Source organism: Mirounga angustirostris, unplaced genomic scaffold (genome assembly GCF_029215605.1).
Source record: "Mirounga angustirostris isolate CCGP_5_RB_7025 unplaced genomic scaffold, mMirAng1.0.hap1 SCAF_11, whole genome shotgun sequence".
NCBI lineage: Eukaryota > Metazoa > Chordata > Mammalia > Carnivora > Phocidae > Mirounga > Mirounga angustirostris.
Genome location: NW_026991719.1, coordinates 33,499,847 through 33,518,260, shown reverse-complemented (window position 1 = coordinate 33,518,260; position 18,414 = coordinate 33,499,847). Strand labels below are relative to the sequence as shown.

Genomic DNA, 18,414 nt, shown 5'->3' with positions numbered 1-18,414 from the left:
GTTGTCAGGATTCCCGGTGGCAAGACCATGTAGATTGGCTGTGGCAAACCAAATGAGATGAATATTTTCAAAGTTATTCAAGTTTCTAATTTAAGGGGACAAGGCTAAATTTGCCTCAATTCTATAAATTCTACATGTTCTTAACTCCAGTCTGAAACAATTAGTTTATTAAAATGATAGAAAACGACCTCCTTCTCAGAAAGTGATCTGGTAGTTGACCATTTTGAATATTCAAAGCATACTCTGCCAGTCTTCACTCCCAAGCCACAGAGCCGGATACATGTAGGGTTAAAAAAGCTTTTCGATTCTGTATGCACCAGCATTCTCTATTCATCCATTGTGTTAAATATGTCACCAAAAACCAAAATGATTGAGAGAAGAGGGGTTTGTGGGGGTTGCTAAAAGAGGTTGGGAATTGAGTTGTGAACAGAAGGATCTGATGATCTGTTTTTTAAATGCCTCGTCTCCCTTGGAGATCTAGTATTCACACATACACTATAATTCTTTGCCAAAATGATATTTGAAAACAAAACAACAATACCATGATTTAAATCATTCCATTTAGAGCTAGTCGGGAACAACTTATTTATTTTGCGCTTGTGTAAGGCAAACAAATAAGCCAACCTGGAGCGTGAGGTAATCAGCCAGGATCTGGATAGGATGGTACAAATCTGACAGCCCATTGATGATTGGGATGGATGCTTCTTTAGCCAGGGTATCTAGATCTGATTGTTTGTACACTCGAGCCAGCACTGCATCTGTCATGCTAGACAACACACTGCAGGAAACCAAGAAAAGATCATCTAAGTTAATCATGCTTAATAATTCCTTCTTTAAACATGATCTCAAACAGGAATAAACGCTAATAAATTAGAATTTTTGCTAAGTTACAGCTACCTATCAACATGACAGATTTAAAAGCTAATATTATGGCGCCTGGGTGGCTCAGTTGGTTAAGCATCTGCATTTGGCTCAGGTCATGATCCCAGGGTCCTGGGATCCAGCCCCACCTCAGGGCTCCCTGCTCAGCAGGGAGTCTGCTTCTCCCTTTCCCTCTGCGCCTCCCCCCATTTGTACTCTCTCTCTCTCATACTATCTCTCTCTCTCAAATAAATAAAATCTAAAAAAAATAAAAGCAATATTGAACATGTAGTCATTATAGAAGCCAGATGTTGTTCCACTGATCTCATCCAGTGACCACTGATTTTACTACTTTTTACAGAGATAAGAAAACAATTGTGGGCCTAACAAGTTATGATGATGAATTATAATTGATAAGGGGCAGTTGGTAAACTTAAAAGGGACAACACGAAAAACAAGGTATACAGAGAAACATTAATGACCTGGCATGTGGCTCATTTTCTTTGACATCATCCCCCAGACGTGTATACATTGTAAAATTGAAAGTACCTGTGTGGCAGTCATGAAGGTACACACGCAGATCGCCGCACCAGAGGAAACCTTCTGGGAGGAGTCCCATTAGCTGACAACCCCCAGCTGCTGTACTTTTGGGATACGCTGTAGGGTTTCCACTAAGGACACACTCCCCCCACGCTATTCCCAGCCAATGGCTGAGCCCAGTGGGGGCACCAGAGCAGAGCGATTGTGCCTGACATGGGCCTGCTCCAATGCGCAGTCTTTGCTCTGAGGTCCCCCATTGGCCTGGCCAAGGCTTTCTCAGAGCTGTGCTGCAGTCTCAGGTTCTTTTTACCCTCCTCCTTCTTCCCTCTTTTCCTTTCACTGGGGTAGGACCTGCATTGTGGTCTGAAGGCTTTCCCTGCCTACTCCTGCTTCCTCCCTCCTTCATCCTTCACAGTTCTTTCACCCTATAAATCTCTTGCATCTCTAATTCCATTTTGGAGTCTACTTCTCCATGAACTTGAATGACACAGACCACAATAAACTCCTGTAGGGGCCAAGCCTGAGAAGGCATTCAGCCTTTGTCCCTGCACCCTGTATAGCTATCAGCATCTCTGAAAAAGACAGAAAGTATTCAACATCGTAAACACAAAAATCCACCAAAAAAGCAACACGAACCAAATCATGGCTATGAATTCAAACAACACACAGAAAGATGGATGTAATTATTCTCATTTTATGGCTGAAGGACCTGAGACACAAAGAGGTTAAGAAACTTGCCCCAGATCACACAGCTAATTAAGTTGGAGGAGTTCATACTCAACCCAAAGTCAATTGAAGTCAAAAGTCCATGTTCTTGGGGCATCTGGGTGGTTCATTCGGTTGTGTCTGACTCTTGGTTTCCACTCAGGTCATGATCTCAGGGTTGTGAGATTGAGCCCCACATCAGGCTCTGTGCTCCGTGGGGAGTCTGCTTGAAGATTTTCCCTCTGCCCTTCTCCCCACTCGTTCTCTCTCTCTCTCAAATAAATAAATCAATCTTAAAAAAGTCCATGTTCTTACCATTACAACACATTGCCTCAACTTTGCACATGAAAATATCTGGAAGGAAAGCCTGGGATCCAGATTTTAACTTTTTTCCATGCATCAGAGTGATGGTGGTTCCTCAGCTAAATCTTCAACCTTGCAAGACTAGCAAAGATAGCCTTTGGTTTAAAATCTTGGTTTCTTATTATTTAAAGGGAAACCTCTACAACAGAGGCTTCTAACCATTCCAGTTTTAAAGAATTCTTTTTAATGACAAAAAAATTTGGAAAGCCTCTCATGATAGTAGTTAGAGTAAATATAGTCATGATTATAAACCATCTGGTTTGGGGTTCTTATTCTGGTTCTGTAACTTATTAGCTGTGTGACCTTGGAAATGTTATTTAATTTCTCTGTGACTGAGTTTCTTCATCTTTAAAATCATAATAATAATATCTATTCTATTGAGTTGTGAGGATTTCATGAGATTACCTATTTAAAGTGTATAGTACAATGCCTTATTCATAGTAAGAGATCAAAAAAGTAGTAGATATTATTACCATGTCAAAAGAAGCTGTAACTCAACACCAAAAAAAAAAAAAAACCCCACAAATAATCCAATTAAAAAATGGGCAGAGGACCTGAATAGACATTTTTCCAAAGAAGATATACAGATGACCAACAGACATGAAAAGATGCTCAACATCACTAATCATCAGGGAAATGGAAATCAAACCACAATGAGGTATCACTTTACACCTGTCCAAATGGCTAAAATCAAAAACAAAAACATGAGAAATAATAAGTTTTCGCAAGGATATGGAAAAAATAGAATGCTGATGCACAGTTGGTAGGAATGCAAATTGTGCAACTACTGTGGAAAAGAGAATGAACATGCCTCAAAAAGTTAAAAATAGAATTACTGTATGATCCAGTAATTCTACTATTGGGTACTCACCCAAAGAAAGTAAAAACATTAATTCAAAAAGATATATGCACCCCTCTGTTTACTGCAGCATTACTTACAATAGCCAAATTATGGAAGTAACACAAGTGTCTACCAATAGATGAATGGGTAAAGAAGATGTGATATAGAGATATATATCCACACACAATGGAATATTACTCAGCCATAAAAGGAATGAAATCTTGCCATTTGCAACAACATGGATGGATCTAGAGGTTATAATGCTAAGTGAAATAAGTCAGAGAAAGACAAATACCATATGATTTCACTCATATGTGGAATTTAAGAAACAAAACAAATGAACAAAAAATAAAAGAGACAAACAATAAAACACTCTTAACTACAGAGAACAAACTACCAGAAGGGGAGGTTGGTAGAGGGATGGGTGAAATAGATAAAGGGGATAAAAGTACACTTATCTTGGTGAGCACTGAGAAATGTATAGAATTGTTGAACCATTATATTGTACACCTGAAAGTAATATAACACTGTATGTTAATTATACTTGAATAAAAAGATTAAAAAAAATTTTTTAATGCATAAAAACTAAAGCTAGTATATATTCAGTAAGGTCCTCATAAATTTGTATTTTAATTATCATATATTTGGAAAATGAGTCCCTCTTATATATCTGAGATATATTATTTACCTCAATCGGTAGAAAACTGTTGGTGCTTATAAAATTCAAGAACCACTAAAAAAGCTCCTTGCCCCCAGGGATTAGAGAATCAAATACTGAAAACCATTTCCCTGTAACAATATCAGAGATTAGAGAATCAAATACTGAAAACCATTTCCCTGTAACAATATTCACATTTTTTTCAAATTTTCATAGATTTCTCATACCCATAGTTCCCAGATTTTCAGATTTCATGGATCAGCACAATTTCCAAAAACACATGGAGATCATAAGATTGCCAACTTTTTGCTTAGCTAATTAGGGGCATAAAACAACAAGCAATTATACACAGATAATATGTTAATATCTTCATTTAATAAAAGAAAGGGCATTTTATTTTATTTTATTTTATTTTAAAAAGGTTTTATTTTATTTGTTTGACATTGAGAGAGAGAGAGTGAGTGAGTGCACAAGCAGGGGGAGCAGCAGAGGGAGAGGGAGAAGCAGGCTCCCCACCGAGCAGGGAGCCCGATGCGGGGCTCGATCCCAGGACCCTGGGATCATGACCTGAGCTGAAGGCAGACGCTTAACCGACTGAGCCACCCAGGCACCCCAAGAAAGGGCATTTTAATGCCAAAAGAGGTATGAATGACCTAATCTGAAAGAATGATCCTTGAAATTGAATTAAATTAGGTTATGAAATTCACTATATTATCTTTATGTTTCTTATTTGACCACTTCTGATGAAAACTTCCAGGGTGCCTGCGTGGTTCAGTCGTTAAGTGTCTGCCTTGGGTTCAGGTCATGATCCCAGGGTCCTGGGATCGAAGCCCACATCGGGCTCCATGCTCTGCGGGAAGCCTGCTTCTCCCTCTTCCACTCCCCCTGCTTGTGCTCCCTCTCTCGCTGTCTCTCTCTCTCTGTCAAATAAATAAATAAAATCTTAAAAAAAAAAAAAAGAAAGAAAGAAAACTTCCCATGGCAGGGCATCAGTGGAGGGGTCAAGATTTGGAATCCAGTGCTCTTAACTATCTAAACACATTGTATATTGTAGCATGAAAGAGGTAAATGAAAGAGCCACTTTAAGTTTCTCTTGCAAAACAATTGATGTTTGATGGATGTCTAAGACGGGTTTTCAAATGTTTGCTGCATATAAAAGTCACTTAGAGAGTTTTTTTTTTTAATTCTTGGTGCCCAGACCATAATCTCTATCAATTATTGTCAGAAAAATAGAATCTCTAGGGATAGGACCTAGGGATCAGTATTTTTTAAAACTTTCCAGTAGATTCCAATGTGCATCCAAGGTTGACAACCAAAGCTAGCACCTCACTCCTCAGATAAACAGCATCATTATCACCTGGGAACTTGTTAGAACTGCAGAAAAGAAAGAGAGAGAGAGAGAAAGAAAGAGAAAGAAAGAAAGAAAGAACTACAGAATCACAGGCCCCACCCAGAAACAAAAGAAAGAAAGAACTGCAGAATCACAGGCCCCACCCAGATTTACTGAATCTGAAGCTGCATTTTAACAAGGTTTCCAGGTGATAATTTTCATGTTAAAGTTTGAGATGCCTAATAAAGACAGAATTGAGGCCACCATATTTTTAAAAGTACCATCCATTCTTTTCTTAGAACCCTAACCAGGCCAAAAAAAACTATCAAGGGATGGCAGCCCACAAAAACAGGATTTTGTCCATAATCTCTGGTAGGGAGTGCTTTCTAGTTCAACTGAAGGAAAAAGGCATCTGAAATCCTAAGAAGTGAATAATCCACTCCATTAAGGCCTCCCTCATTAGAATAACCAGGCCCTGAGCCATCTGATGACCTATGGCAATGTTTCCCAAACTTTGGTGTGTATCAGAACTAAATAAAAAACTAATAAACTACAGAGGCCCAAGCTCCTGAAATAGGGGAGAAGTCTGGGTCTTTGTACTATTACCAGGTTTTCCAGGTAACTCAGATAACCTTACAAACGTTGAGAACCACTGTTCTAAGGCAAAAGCTTTATATTAAAAGAATTTTAAATCTTCTTCCTTTTCTTCAAGATCTTAATAAAAATTGCCTCCCCAGTACAGATATACTGATGCTTCATGGTATGGAATGCAGGCTTTTAACTCTATCATGACGAAGTCACTTAGATGAAGGTAGATATCCCACTAAGGTTTATAACTGTAATCACTTATCAATTCCCTATTTCAGAAGAATTGGTTATCTTTATGATACCTAAAATCCTCTGAGAGAGAGATGTAGAGGAGTGTTTGACTGGAAAGGACTTCTTTAAATATGCATCACTTCCTAAATTGTGTACCAATAGGATAAAAAATAATCTGGATTAACCATTGCAGTTGACCTTCTAGAATCTCAGAAGGGAAGTCCGATTTTACTTCTATTGTAGCTTCTCAAATAATTTTAGGGAGCTAGAACCATGGGCCTCCAACCTCTTACAGTTTCAAGAACTTTACAATGTATTGGTGAGTTTTGCTAGATTTAGTGTGTATTACATGTAAATGTTATCTTAACCTCAATGATAAGGAAACCAAGGCCTTGCAAACCTTGAAGTAATTAGAGCAAGATTAGGAAAGAATGCAGAAAGATGAGGCTGAAAGAGGGAGACATGAGGGCAGCAGTTGGAGAAGTCAATGCCCTATAGACATGAAGTTTTCAAGATGATTGAAAAAGGGCAGTTGTGGTTCCCTCCCTTGAACAATCCCAAGAGCTCTCAAAGCAAAGCAGCCAAAAGGCAAGCATACATTTACTTGCCCTGTTTATAATATGGACTTGGTATCCCAGGAAACTGTATGGTAGAATCTTATGGGAGAGTACCTGGTCTGCTTTACTGAGGTTGCCCAACACCTAAAACAGAGGTTCATGACCTTGACTACCCATTAGGATCACCTCTGGAGGTATAAAAATCCTGATGCCATATTCTACCCTTTGGAAAGTTAAAGCCGAAGATATGGTGGAGAATTCACGTCGATATTTTTAAAGCTTACCAAGTTATTCCTATATGAAAACAAGACTGAGAACCATTGTCCTCAAAAATAGAGAGAGGAGGTGGGAGGAGAGTGGGATATTCTGCTGTGAGATGGAACAATGGAGAGGCAGAAAGTCTTAGTAGTTGCTGAAATCCCATAGTATAAGAAAAGTAAGAACTAACAACATGATATGCTATACTGGAAAGAACAAGATCTTATACACTTATAAAAGAGGTATTTTCGGGGTGCCATGGGTGACTCAGTTGGTTGAGTGGCCAACTTTTGATTTCCGCTCAGGTCATGATCTTGGGGTTGTGAGATCGAGCCCTGCCTCAGTCTCCACGCATAGCATGGAATCTGCTTGAGATTCTCTCTCTCTCCCTTTCCCCCTCCGTGCACTTGCTCTCTCTCTCTAAACAAATAAATAGATAAAATCTTTAAAAAAAAAAGACATATTTTCCTTTCAGCTCAGTCACTACCAGGAACAGTCCCATGGCAGCAGCAATAGCTATAATCTTTTCCTCTTCAACACTTCTAAGTATCCCTAGTGCCCAGAATTTGGTCTTAATATTGTTCTATTAAGAAAAAAAAAAGGGGGAACCAGAAACTATTACAGGAGAGTCGATTCTATGTCCTTAGGCTGGACAAAATCAGTATAGATCTATAAGACCCTGTTGTTTCCAGGAGGCAAAAGCGATTTTAAAATGGTAGAGGCAGTGCTAAAAGGAAAAAAAATCAACTTAAAGAGGCTCCTATTTGTCAAGTTGTGATCACCTATAGTAATAAAAATCATCAAATAAAACAAGTTGCACTTGTAAAAGTCCATCATGCTAATAAAGAGTTAATACAAGAAAATGTACAAAAATATAATTGTAGTATCAGTGAAGAATGACTATTACCATGTACATTTGAATTTATTTACTAAGTAAGAAGGTGTTTATATATAACTATATATACAGATAGATCTTTTATGGGTTCCTGTTAAGTATATTTCTTTTTTTTTTTATGTTCAGTTAGCCACTGTATAGTGCATCATTAGTTTTGATGTAGTGTTCAATGATCCATTAGTATATTTCTGTTTATAAAGCATAGATACATACCATTTTTAATGTGTGTAAATCACAAAGAATTACATTAACTTATAAGCCAAATTCCTAGAAATGGTAGAAACTAACATAAATGAGCAGATGCCATCAGCATTGAGGTTTTATATAAAGTGAAGTAGAAAAGGAGTCTAGCAGTTAACTAGCACCAGTTGCCATATACAGTTTCCAGTTAGAAAGACGATACGACCATTTATTCCAAAATAACTTAGTTAACTGTCCTGAAGAAGAATCTAAATTTTCAGACTCACCTTCCTGCCTCCCTGGGAATAAAACTTCTTGATGACCCGACTAATTATAAAACAATGTCATTAAGAAAGGCATATATTTTAAAATATCCAAACCAGGCCAGGTTAATATATCATGAAGAAATTGCGGTGGGTCTGCCAGAGATGAAAAACAAAGAAAATAAAACCTAAAGGATACCTTATCTTTTAATTTCTGTGAAAAGTCAGAATCTGTATGAAAAAACTAAAATCAGAATCCTATGGTAGACAGAGTCTTGCCCCACCCAAACATGCCCATGTCCTCATACCCAGAACCTGTGATTAGGTTACCTTAGATGGCAAAAGGAATTTTGTAGATATGATTAAATTAAGGGTCTTGAGACAGAGAGATTATCCTGGGGTGGGCCCAATATAATTACAAGGTCCTCATAAGAGAGAGGCAAGAGGTCAGTCAGAAAAGAGAGAAGATGCTAGCTAGCTGTGCTGCTGGCTTTGAAGATGGAGGAAGGCTGGAAAGGGTAAGGACTTGAATTCTCCCCTGGAGCCTCCAGAAGGAACACAAACCTGTGGCCTCATTTTAGACATCTGACCTCCAGAAGTATAAGATAAAAATTTGTGTTGTTTGAAGTCACTTAGTGTGTGGTAATTTGTTAAGGCACCAATAGGAAACCAATATAGATCCATGCTAAAAAGTGAAAGTGATGTGCTAAAAATATATTCAGCCTCGTGGCCAGCCATGTGAGTTTAGTTCATCTTGAACTACCACAACCCAACCAAAACTGAGTGTTCAGCAATCCACTTAACCTGCATTCCCTACCCTCCTGAGATACTCTTTTTTTTTTTTTCTTCCTTCCCAGTTTGGTAAAATTACAGAGATAAGTCCTGAAAAGGTGTCAGAGTAGTCTTTTGTAGAATTCCTAACAAACCAGCAATGTAGAGAAGTTTCAATTCCAGGGCCATATAAGGATAAGAATAAAAGTAGGGATAAGAATGTAAAACAACATCTATGATATTTATAGCGTGGTGCCCAGTTTTGTTGTTAAAATATTAATCAGCTCTGTAATCAATGGGCTATTTTATCTGTGTCTTTTCCTTTTTACAATGTTCAGAGCATCCAAGGAAATCAAAAATGCTAGGCTTGTGATTAAGTTAAATGTTTAAAAGCATTTGATTTAAGTTTGCAATCGGTGTTCAAACGGTTGAGGAGACTTGTTTTGTTCATTTAATATGTATTTGATTTATTGGTTAAGTAGTATGTGACTGTTTAAAGCAGTTGTTCTGAAACTTGAACACACGTCAGAATCACCAGGCGGGCTTGTTGGAACACAGTCAGTTGGGTTTCTGATTCAGTAGGTGTGGGCTGGGGGTATAGCTCAGTGGTAGAGCATTTGACTGCAGTAGGTGTGGGTTGGGGCCCCAAAGAACTTGCATTTCTAACAAACTCCCAGACACTGCTTATGCTGCTGGCTTGGGGACCACACTTGGAGAACCACCAAGGAATGCTAACTCTTTTATGTTTAAAGGAATGCCAAATGCTTGATAAATTCATAAGATTAATATTTTGGACTGTCAACAAAGTACAAAAAGTAGGGTCCATGGCTTTAGGCACAGAAAGCCCCGTGGACATTCAAGCATCTCTGGGCAAAAGGGAGTACGACAAAGCTTGATAGAAAATGCCACTTCTATCCTTCCACCACAGAAGCTGAAGGTGAAATAGAATTAATGATACAAGGGGCAAAGGAACAGCTCCCAGATTGTTTTCACACTGGAATCACTTATGGAAACAAAGATAGTAAAGACCTTTACTTACTTGGTTCTATTATTTTGTCAATGATGCTGCTTTCTACTTAATGTTTAAAGTTGCTATAAATCATAAAGAAATTACCACTCTTATTTTTCTTCTTCCAGGTTACTAAAGATCTTTTTAAAAAAACAAACAAACAAACAAAAAACCTTTTCACTGGAAACAATGACAAAGCTATAACTAGAGCTGGACTTACAGAGCCATTAACGGTAATCTGGGCTTTCTGTGCCTCTCCATCAATTTGAAACCCCAGCTTTAAGCATTGTAAGAGCTGAGTTATATGTGCTACAAATGAAAGGCTGACAAGTTAAAATACTCTCTCTAGCTCTATAATGACTTGATTTTTGTCCCTTTTCATTTCCATTGAATATATAGAGTTCTGTTTGCCATTTGGTGGATTCCTGCAGCTTTGTAGACAATCTTGGGCCTCTGTCAACGATGGTAGCAAAACAGCTTTTGCACAATCCGAATTACCCAAAGTTAAAGTTTCTCATATGTATCACTTTCCTCTGAATGTTCAATGGCCAATATTAGGGTTTATAAAAAACAATCCACAAGTTAAAACATCTATTCAACTTGATTTTACTTAAATGTTTAAAATGTGGTCTATTCCCCCTACCCCTACCCCCATCACCTCTTTTCTGAGGCATAGGACTTTAAATGGAAAGATGGTTCAGGAGATAAAATGTTAACATTGATTATTTCAGGATGATGGCAGTATTGGTTCTATCTATATTTTTCTATCTCTTTTAGTATTTTCTACCAAAAGGATGATTACTATAATAACCAAGGGAAAAAACCTCATATCATTCAAAAAAGAACATTTCTTCCAAACATGATTTTGAAAGTAATTGAGAATGAATTAAGGCTTCTTAGAGCAATGGCTAATTCTTAGCCTTGGTAAAGAAATGTATAAGATGAGCCTGGAACATTTTGCCATATCAAAAAGCAAGGGCGTTATCAAAGCCTGATAGAGTTATGTCAAAATGACCCAGTAGCCAACTTGAGGATGGATCACATTGGCCAAATATGGGGTAATTTGAGCAACAATAAGAATAATAACTGCAATGAATTGAAGCCTTCGAACATATTAAAAGTTCGAAACTCAAAATGAGTTTATAAAGAGATGAAAGAGCAGAAGAACATTGACAGGAGTCGTAAGACCGATTCAAGTTAATGTAGAAGAGAACTTTCAGGCAGTTTGTATAAACTCTTATCAGAACAGTCAGACTGCATAAAAATGAGACAAGATCGCATGGTATGTAGAGTGCCCTGATAGTGGATATTTTCATGCAAACTCGAGGACAATTTTGAAGAAATGGTGTGGAGGAGGCATGAAAAGGATGGCTGATCTAAATAACCCATAAAGACCTTTCTGACCTCGAATTTCTATTATTCTTTGATATTTTTACCTTTGGTGTAAGATCAAAACTTTTTTAGGAATTAATTAAAACCCCCAGAAGGCCAAAACAAAACAAAGCAAAACAAAGCAAAAAATACCGTAAGCAAAGTCCCCCATGTCCCCAGGAAGGCCTGATGCAGAGTCTATGTGGTTGGGTGAACAGACACTAAAACAAAACAAACACCCCCAAAACAAAACAATCAACAAAACAGAAAAGAAAACATCAATAGTGTCCTGGGCCAGATCTTAAGAGCAAACATGGATACTGGTGAGTGAGATGGACGATCATACAATAATCCTGATGCTGTTAGAAGTTGAATTGTTCCTAAATGTATTGGAACATGGTGAATGTGTTGCAAAAGCCAAAAGCAAACGGAACTTGTATTCTCATGGGGTCCTTCCACGCATTCTTCCTTTTGTCCTTATCCTGCCTTGAATCAGATTGTGTGCCCCCTAAATTCCAGTTTGTTATCAGTGACACCTCCAGTTAGTTGAATAGCTGACTGGCAAGCAGTGGGAGGAATTTTTGGCTATGCATAATACCACGGAGAAATCTATAATTATTAAAAAATGGATAGTTCCTATTTTTATTTTTTATTGAAGCAGGCCAAGGCCTTAGAGGAGGCATAAACTTTATCCCCAAAGTAAATTGGTCAAGGAATAAACTGGTTAACTGAGTCTCCCTCCAGGATGGAGAATATTCCAGTGCTCTGATGTCTCTACCCAGGTTATAATTTTAGTTATATCAATATAAGAACAATGAAGACACAAAATAATACCTTTAGCAAACGCAGATGGGCTCCTCTCAAATGGGCTGGTGTTAGAAGAAATCCAGGGATGTTGAATAATTGCCACATGCAATTTATTCATGAAAGCTTCTATAATGGCCAGATTATTTTGACTTAGGTATTAGTGCCTAGTTTTGAGGACCTTAGGGATAAATGGGTAGGGCATAATGGCATTGAGAATGACCTCCTCAAAATGTGCTATAGGAATTTCAGTGTTGGGTCACTGTAAGCTGACTATGAAACCACAGTGATGTCTCGAATTAAATTAGAGCTTTACTGAGATTGAATCAGGCCATAACTTGGTTCAGTCAGTATTGCTTGAATTTATTCTGTGTGCCTGTCCCTTATAACCATTATCTCATTCATCCTCATGTAACTCATTGAGATAAGTATTTGTACCTCCATTTTACAGCTGAGGAACCTAAGACTCAGAAGCAACTAGTCCAGTGTGGTATGAGTTGTGACTTAAACTGAAGCCCAACCTTGCTTCAAAGCCCCTGCAGTTTACACTATGGGAAACTGCCTCTATACTATGAAGAGTCATAGTTCACGTTGTGAAGGACTGAATTTTGTTACCATTTACCCAAGAACATAAAACAGCCATGCCTGCTAGCTTTTTGGTGACCTCTGTAAAGATTCATGGAGATACCATATTTTCAATTTATAGATATATCAATTTATTAGTACCTAATTAGGTGCAATATTTTAAAATGTTTTAGTAAGAAATCTAAGATTGCCTTTTTCGGTCTTAATATCACTTGTATAAATACCTTCGATAATAGTATTCCAGCTTTTTTAAAACATTCCTTTCAATATGATAGTGGTTCACTCCTTCTCTTGAGGACTGTGTCTCATCCACAAATCCCTCTATAACTTCCATTATTTGAGCTGTCAGAATGACTATGATTTGAAACCTTTCCATGCTGTTGCAGGGGCATGTGGATGTGTGATTGTGTAGTGGGTTGAATGGTGTCCCCTAAATTCATATCCACCTGGAAACTCAAAATGTGACCTTGTTTGGAAATAGGGTCTTTGCAGAGGTAATGAGTTAAGATGAGGTCATACTGGAGTAGGGTGGGCCCTACATCCGATAACCAATATCCTCATAAGAAGAGGAGGGGATACACAGAGACATACAGAGAAGATGCCCAGGTGAACATGGAGGCAGAGTTTGGAGGGATGCAGCTACAAGCCAAGGAACACCAAGGATTGCCGAGAGCCATCAGAAGCTAGGCAAGGCAAGGAAGGATTCTACCCAGAGCCTTCAGAGGCAGCATGGCTTTGCTGACACATTGATTCTGGACTTCTAGCCTCCAGAACTGTGAGCGAATAAATAATCTCTATTGTTTTAAGCCACCAAGCTTGTGGTCATTTGTATGGCAGCCCTAAGAAATACAGTAGTTTCTGCTGATTTTCCTTTCTACTAGTTTTACATTGGTGGAACACATTTTAGCCATTGCTACTGTAAGTTAATTATGTCTATAAGGAAAATAGAGTAGAACAAGGTTACACTGTTTGGTTTTCTGTGGAGCCTTTCATACACATCGTTCCTGAGGCTGCATCACTAGGTGCTGTATGAAAGTGAAGATGAGTGTAAAGTTATTATACCCCTTTCAACGGCGGACTCAGAGCATTAGACACCAACAGCCATCATTATGGAAGACACAGAAAGCCTTGAACATGGAGAGATAATGTCCCATGGCGTTGCGAAGTTCCATCCAATTTTAAACTTCCAAGGAATCCATGATCTCAGTCATGCTAAGGTGTCACTTCTGGGTGTCACATCTAAAAGGACAAGCCCAGAGTGAAGGCTTAGAGGTTAAGAGTGGGACTCTAACCCCAGTAGAGCACCAGAGAATTGCCAAAATCTGAAAACACCCTCAAATCTGAAGCAAATTTAAATGAAAAAATACGTATTTTTTGTGTCTTATGATATGTTAGGGATGAAAAAGAATTGCTAAGAGACTTTTCAAAAGAGGGAAGTGAGCAATGATTGATTCTGTCTGTTGGGAGCTTGGCCCTACAGGGATCCACACTGAACTGAGGAAACAGTTTAATTCTTGAGGCTCTCCTTCCATGGATGCAATATATACTCCCTTACCAGTTAGAGTGTATCTAGGTAAAGGACATTTAGCAAAATCCAGAAGGGATGAGAAGCCAGCGGTGCAAAACATGAGTTAACACAGCAGTCCTGAGATGGCTGTTTTTGAAAGACCTACTTGCAGGGTTGGCCCTTGGCTGGCATCTGGGAATTTGGTCTTCTGGAGGGTTCCACCATTCTTGGAAATAGTAAGGATGGCTCACTGCCTAAATTGTATAAATACTATGGATTATACCGGAAACTTCCCTTCCTTCTGGGAGTCTAGAATTTGGGTTTATGCTAGCCTGAGGGTGCCTATGTCGCCAGCCCTCAATAAAAATCTTGGGCACTGAGTCTCTAATAAGCTTTCCTGATAGACAACATTTCACATGTGTTGACACAACTCATTGCTGGGGGGAATTAAGCACGTCCTGTGTGGCTCCACAGGGCGAGGACCCTTGGAAGCTTGTGCCTGGTCTCCCCTGAACTTGGCCCCATGCACCTTTTTCCTTTGCTGATTTTCCTTTGTATGTTTTTGTTTGTTTGTTTGTTTGTTTTGGTTTTTTTGGTAATGGATCTTAGCCATTAGTATGACCATATGTTGTGTCCTATGAGTGAGCCTTCCTAATGAATTCTTGAACCTGGGGGTGATCTTAGGGAACCCGACACACCAGCTCTTCCACAGTATCAACCAACAGCTCCATCTCAGTGCTCCCCTTATTCCCCATTAGCACCCTCAGATTACACAATACTGAACTCAGACTCAGCTAAGGAGAATTTGCCCACAATATTTTGAAGAGTGGACAGGTTTTATTCTTGTAGTCAAGAAAGTAAAGAGCAATACGTTTTATTTTGAATGTGTATTTAGGTGCTTCTTGGTCTGATTTATCTTTCCTTTGGTGGCTAAGACAGGACCAACTTGTAAGGGTACTTTTTTAATTATCTGAAGATCTAAAATATGTTTACTTGCAAATTTTAAAACATTGCTTGCTGTCCTTCTCTTCCTGGATACATTAAACTTGTTCTTGCCTTAAGCTTTTGTAGCAGCAGTTCTTTCTATCTGCGATGCATTTTCCCACAGGTTTGCATACGTGCCTCTGCCTTTTCAGTCAGTTCTCAACTGTCAGCTCCTCGGAGAGAGGCCTTTCCTGACCACGCTATCGAAAGTCAGCCCCACCCCACCCACAGATCACCCTGCTTTTGCTTCATCATAGCACGTATCCCAACCTGCTATTCTATTCATGCTTTATTTCTTTGTTTAGTGAAAGCCCTCTTCCACTGAACTATAATTTCCACTCAAACAAGGATTTTGTTTGATTTGATCAGCGTTTTATTGTCAGTGCTAAAACAATTCCTGGAAGAAAAACTAAGCATTCAATAAATATTTTTGAATAAACAAATAATTAAATCATTTGACTAAATAATTAACACTTTGGAAATTGCACTTAACAGCTTTTAGGAGACTAGCCCAGTTTTGCCTTCTTTTTTTTTTTTTCCTTTTGCCACATTCACTGTATTCCCCCTTAGGTTCTCCTTTCACCAATGGGCAGTCACTGTTTTCATTCCACCAGGCCCCCAAAGTAGCCACACAGGCAGATGGAGAAGCAACACCATCAATCAGTGTGAGGCGTGCACTATTCTCTTGATTTGAAAAGGCCAGCACTGTCATTTAAACATCATCCAATCTCTGCATCTTACAAAGTTGGACTTCCACAGAAAGCAAAGAGGCAATTGCTATGGATTGTACGGTGCATATTGGCAGGGTAGATGTCATTAAGATTCACTTCCTTGCTTCTCCAGTTCAATTGCTTCTGTGAAAGGCAGTGGATTTCTCTTGTCTTCTTCAATTTAGATTTATTGAATTTCTGAATCTCAGCCATATCTTGTTTGTCAGATATTTTGGCAGATTAAGCAGTAACGGGGTACATAGAAGAAAGTCAGATTCCACAGTAGCTACTGTGCCCCTCTTTCTGACATCCCCATTGCTCATTTCAGCCTCTTCTGTTATTGCACTATCCTTATTCTCCTTGTACCCTAAGCATTTCCTCCCTGCCCTTCCCTAACTGCACCTGTCCTCAAGGTTCAGCTTTCTGCAGTTCTCCCACAGGGAGATTCTGGAGCTCATTTTCTACCACTGAGCTTACAGTTCTATTTATCCAGCTCTCAACTTCACCCAAGGTCTATCTCCGGTGGCTTGTGGACATTTGCATTGGAGGTTCAGCCTTTAATGCAACATATCTAATACCTAATCTAGCACCTGCTCTCCAAAGCAGAAACTCCTTTCATTTTTCTGCTTCTGCTAATGTGTCCACATATATTTTAAGAATAACAACTCTGAAATCATTTTGCCTCCACTATCAGTGTACCCTTCACAATCAGTTATCATGAAACCATATACATATTTTATTAGCTGACCCTTCTTTACCATTCCCTTCACTCACACACTACCATAGATTGACAGCACAACAGCCCAGGATCACTACACAGCCTTCTAATTCAGGGTTTCGCAAAGTGTGGTCCAGCCACCCATGCAAAAGAATCATTTGAGGAGCTTGTTAAAATATAGATTCCTCAAAACGATCTGAGCTCTCACTGTAGAATTAGAATTTCTGAGTGTGGGGCCCAGAATTCTGCATTTTTCTGCATTGGGATACACCTCTGTGTAAGGACCACCACTTGATATCTAATACACTCACATGCACTGGAGAGTATAAATTGGACCTTAAGGATCAGAATGCCCTCATCTTATAGAAAAGTAAACTAAGGGAAGTTTTCAGAATGCCCTCATCTTATAGAAAATAAACCAGGGAAGTTTTCAGCTATGAGTCACAGTAGGTAAGTGCAAAGCTTGGACTAGATCTCAAGCTTTGTGATTTTCAATCCATGCCTGACTAATAGCCTTTTAAAGGCCTGTGTCAGGGCGCCTGGGTGGCTCAGTCACTTAAGCGTCCGATTCTTGATTTCGGCTCAGGTTATGATCTCAGGGTTGTGAGATCGAACCTGGTGTCAGGCTCAGCGCTCAGCGTGGAGCAGAGTCTGCTTGAGATCCTCCCCATCTGCCCATCCTCCTACTCTCTCTCTCTCTCTCAAATAAATAAATAATTTTTTTTTTTTTTTTTAAAGAAAGGCCTGCATGTAAGGTTGGCCTTTGGATGGCATCTGGGAACTTTGATTTGGGGAGGGTTTCCAGGACTGATAAGAGTGGCTCACTGTGCCTAAATTTTTTTTCTTATAAACAGTATGGTTTAAAGTGAACACCAGCTTTCCTTCTGAGAGTCAGGATTTGGGTATATGTCAAACAGAGGATGCTATGTGATCAGCCCCCAATAAAAACCCTGGGTACTGAGTCTCTAAGGAGCTTCCCTGGTTGGTAACATTTCACAGGTGTTGTCACAACTCATTACTAAGGGAATTAAACATGTCCTGAGTGACTCCACTGGGAAAGGACTCTTAGAATCTTGCACCTGGTTTCCCTTGAACTTTGCTACATGTGCATTTTCCCTTCATTGATTGTGCTTATACTTCCACTGTAATAAATCATAGCTGTGAGTATTACGACTATATGCTGAGTCCATGAATCCTCCTAGTGAATCATCAAACATGGGGGTGGTCTTGGGGACTTCATGACATGCAAGCCAATGCTTTCCATAATGTATTTCACTGCCCCTCTTGTGGGCTGTATATAAGAGGTAGTAGGGGTAGTCAAAACAGCATCGCCTTAAAAAAAAAAAAAGAAAAAGAAAAAAGCATGATCTAAATGCTGATTTAGCTGCTAAGCTCCATTTCTTTTCTGAGTCGTGGTTTTGTCGTCTATAGAGCTGGGCCAATAATATATAATTTTTAAGGTTTTTACAAAGATTTAGAGATAATAGTATAAGAAACCCATCCTTTAGGGAGGAGCTATTATTTTTATTCAGAGTCTTTTGGATAAGATGGAACGATCAGAATGAATTCTATGGATCCACTTTTATGTATCCATATATCTATGTAGCAATGGAACTAATTATATAGACTAAAAGGTTCCAATTATGTTAGAACTTGTGAGCAGATTGTTTTTCTCAGGTTCTGTG

At 38.9% G+C, this 18,414-nt stretch overlaps 1 protein-coding gene across 1 annotated transcript in view; it reads right to left on the bottom strand.

The window, feature by feature from the left end:
* Positions 1–18,414, bottom strand: part of OTC (ornithine transcarbamylase) — a 62,130-nt gene that overhangs the window by 18,857 nt on the left and 24,859 nt on the right. Inside the window, exon 5 of the mRNA XM_045889361.1 lies at positions 625–778. Within this exon, the coding sequence (XP_045745317.1) occupies positions 625–778 (154 nt within the window). The remainder of the gene's footprint in view (positions 1–624; positions 779–18,414) is intronic.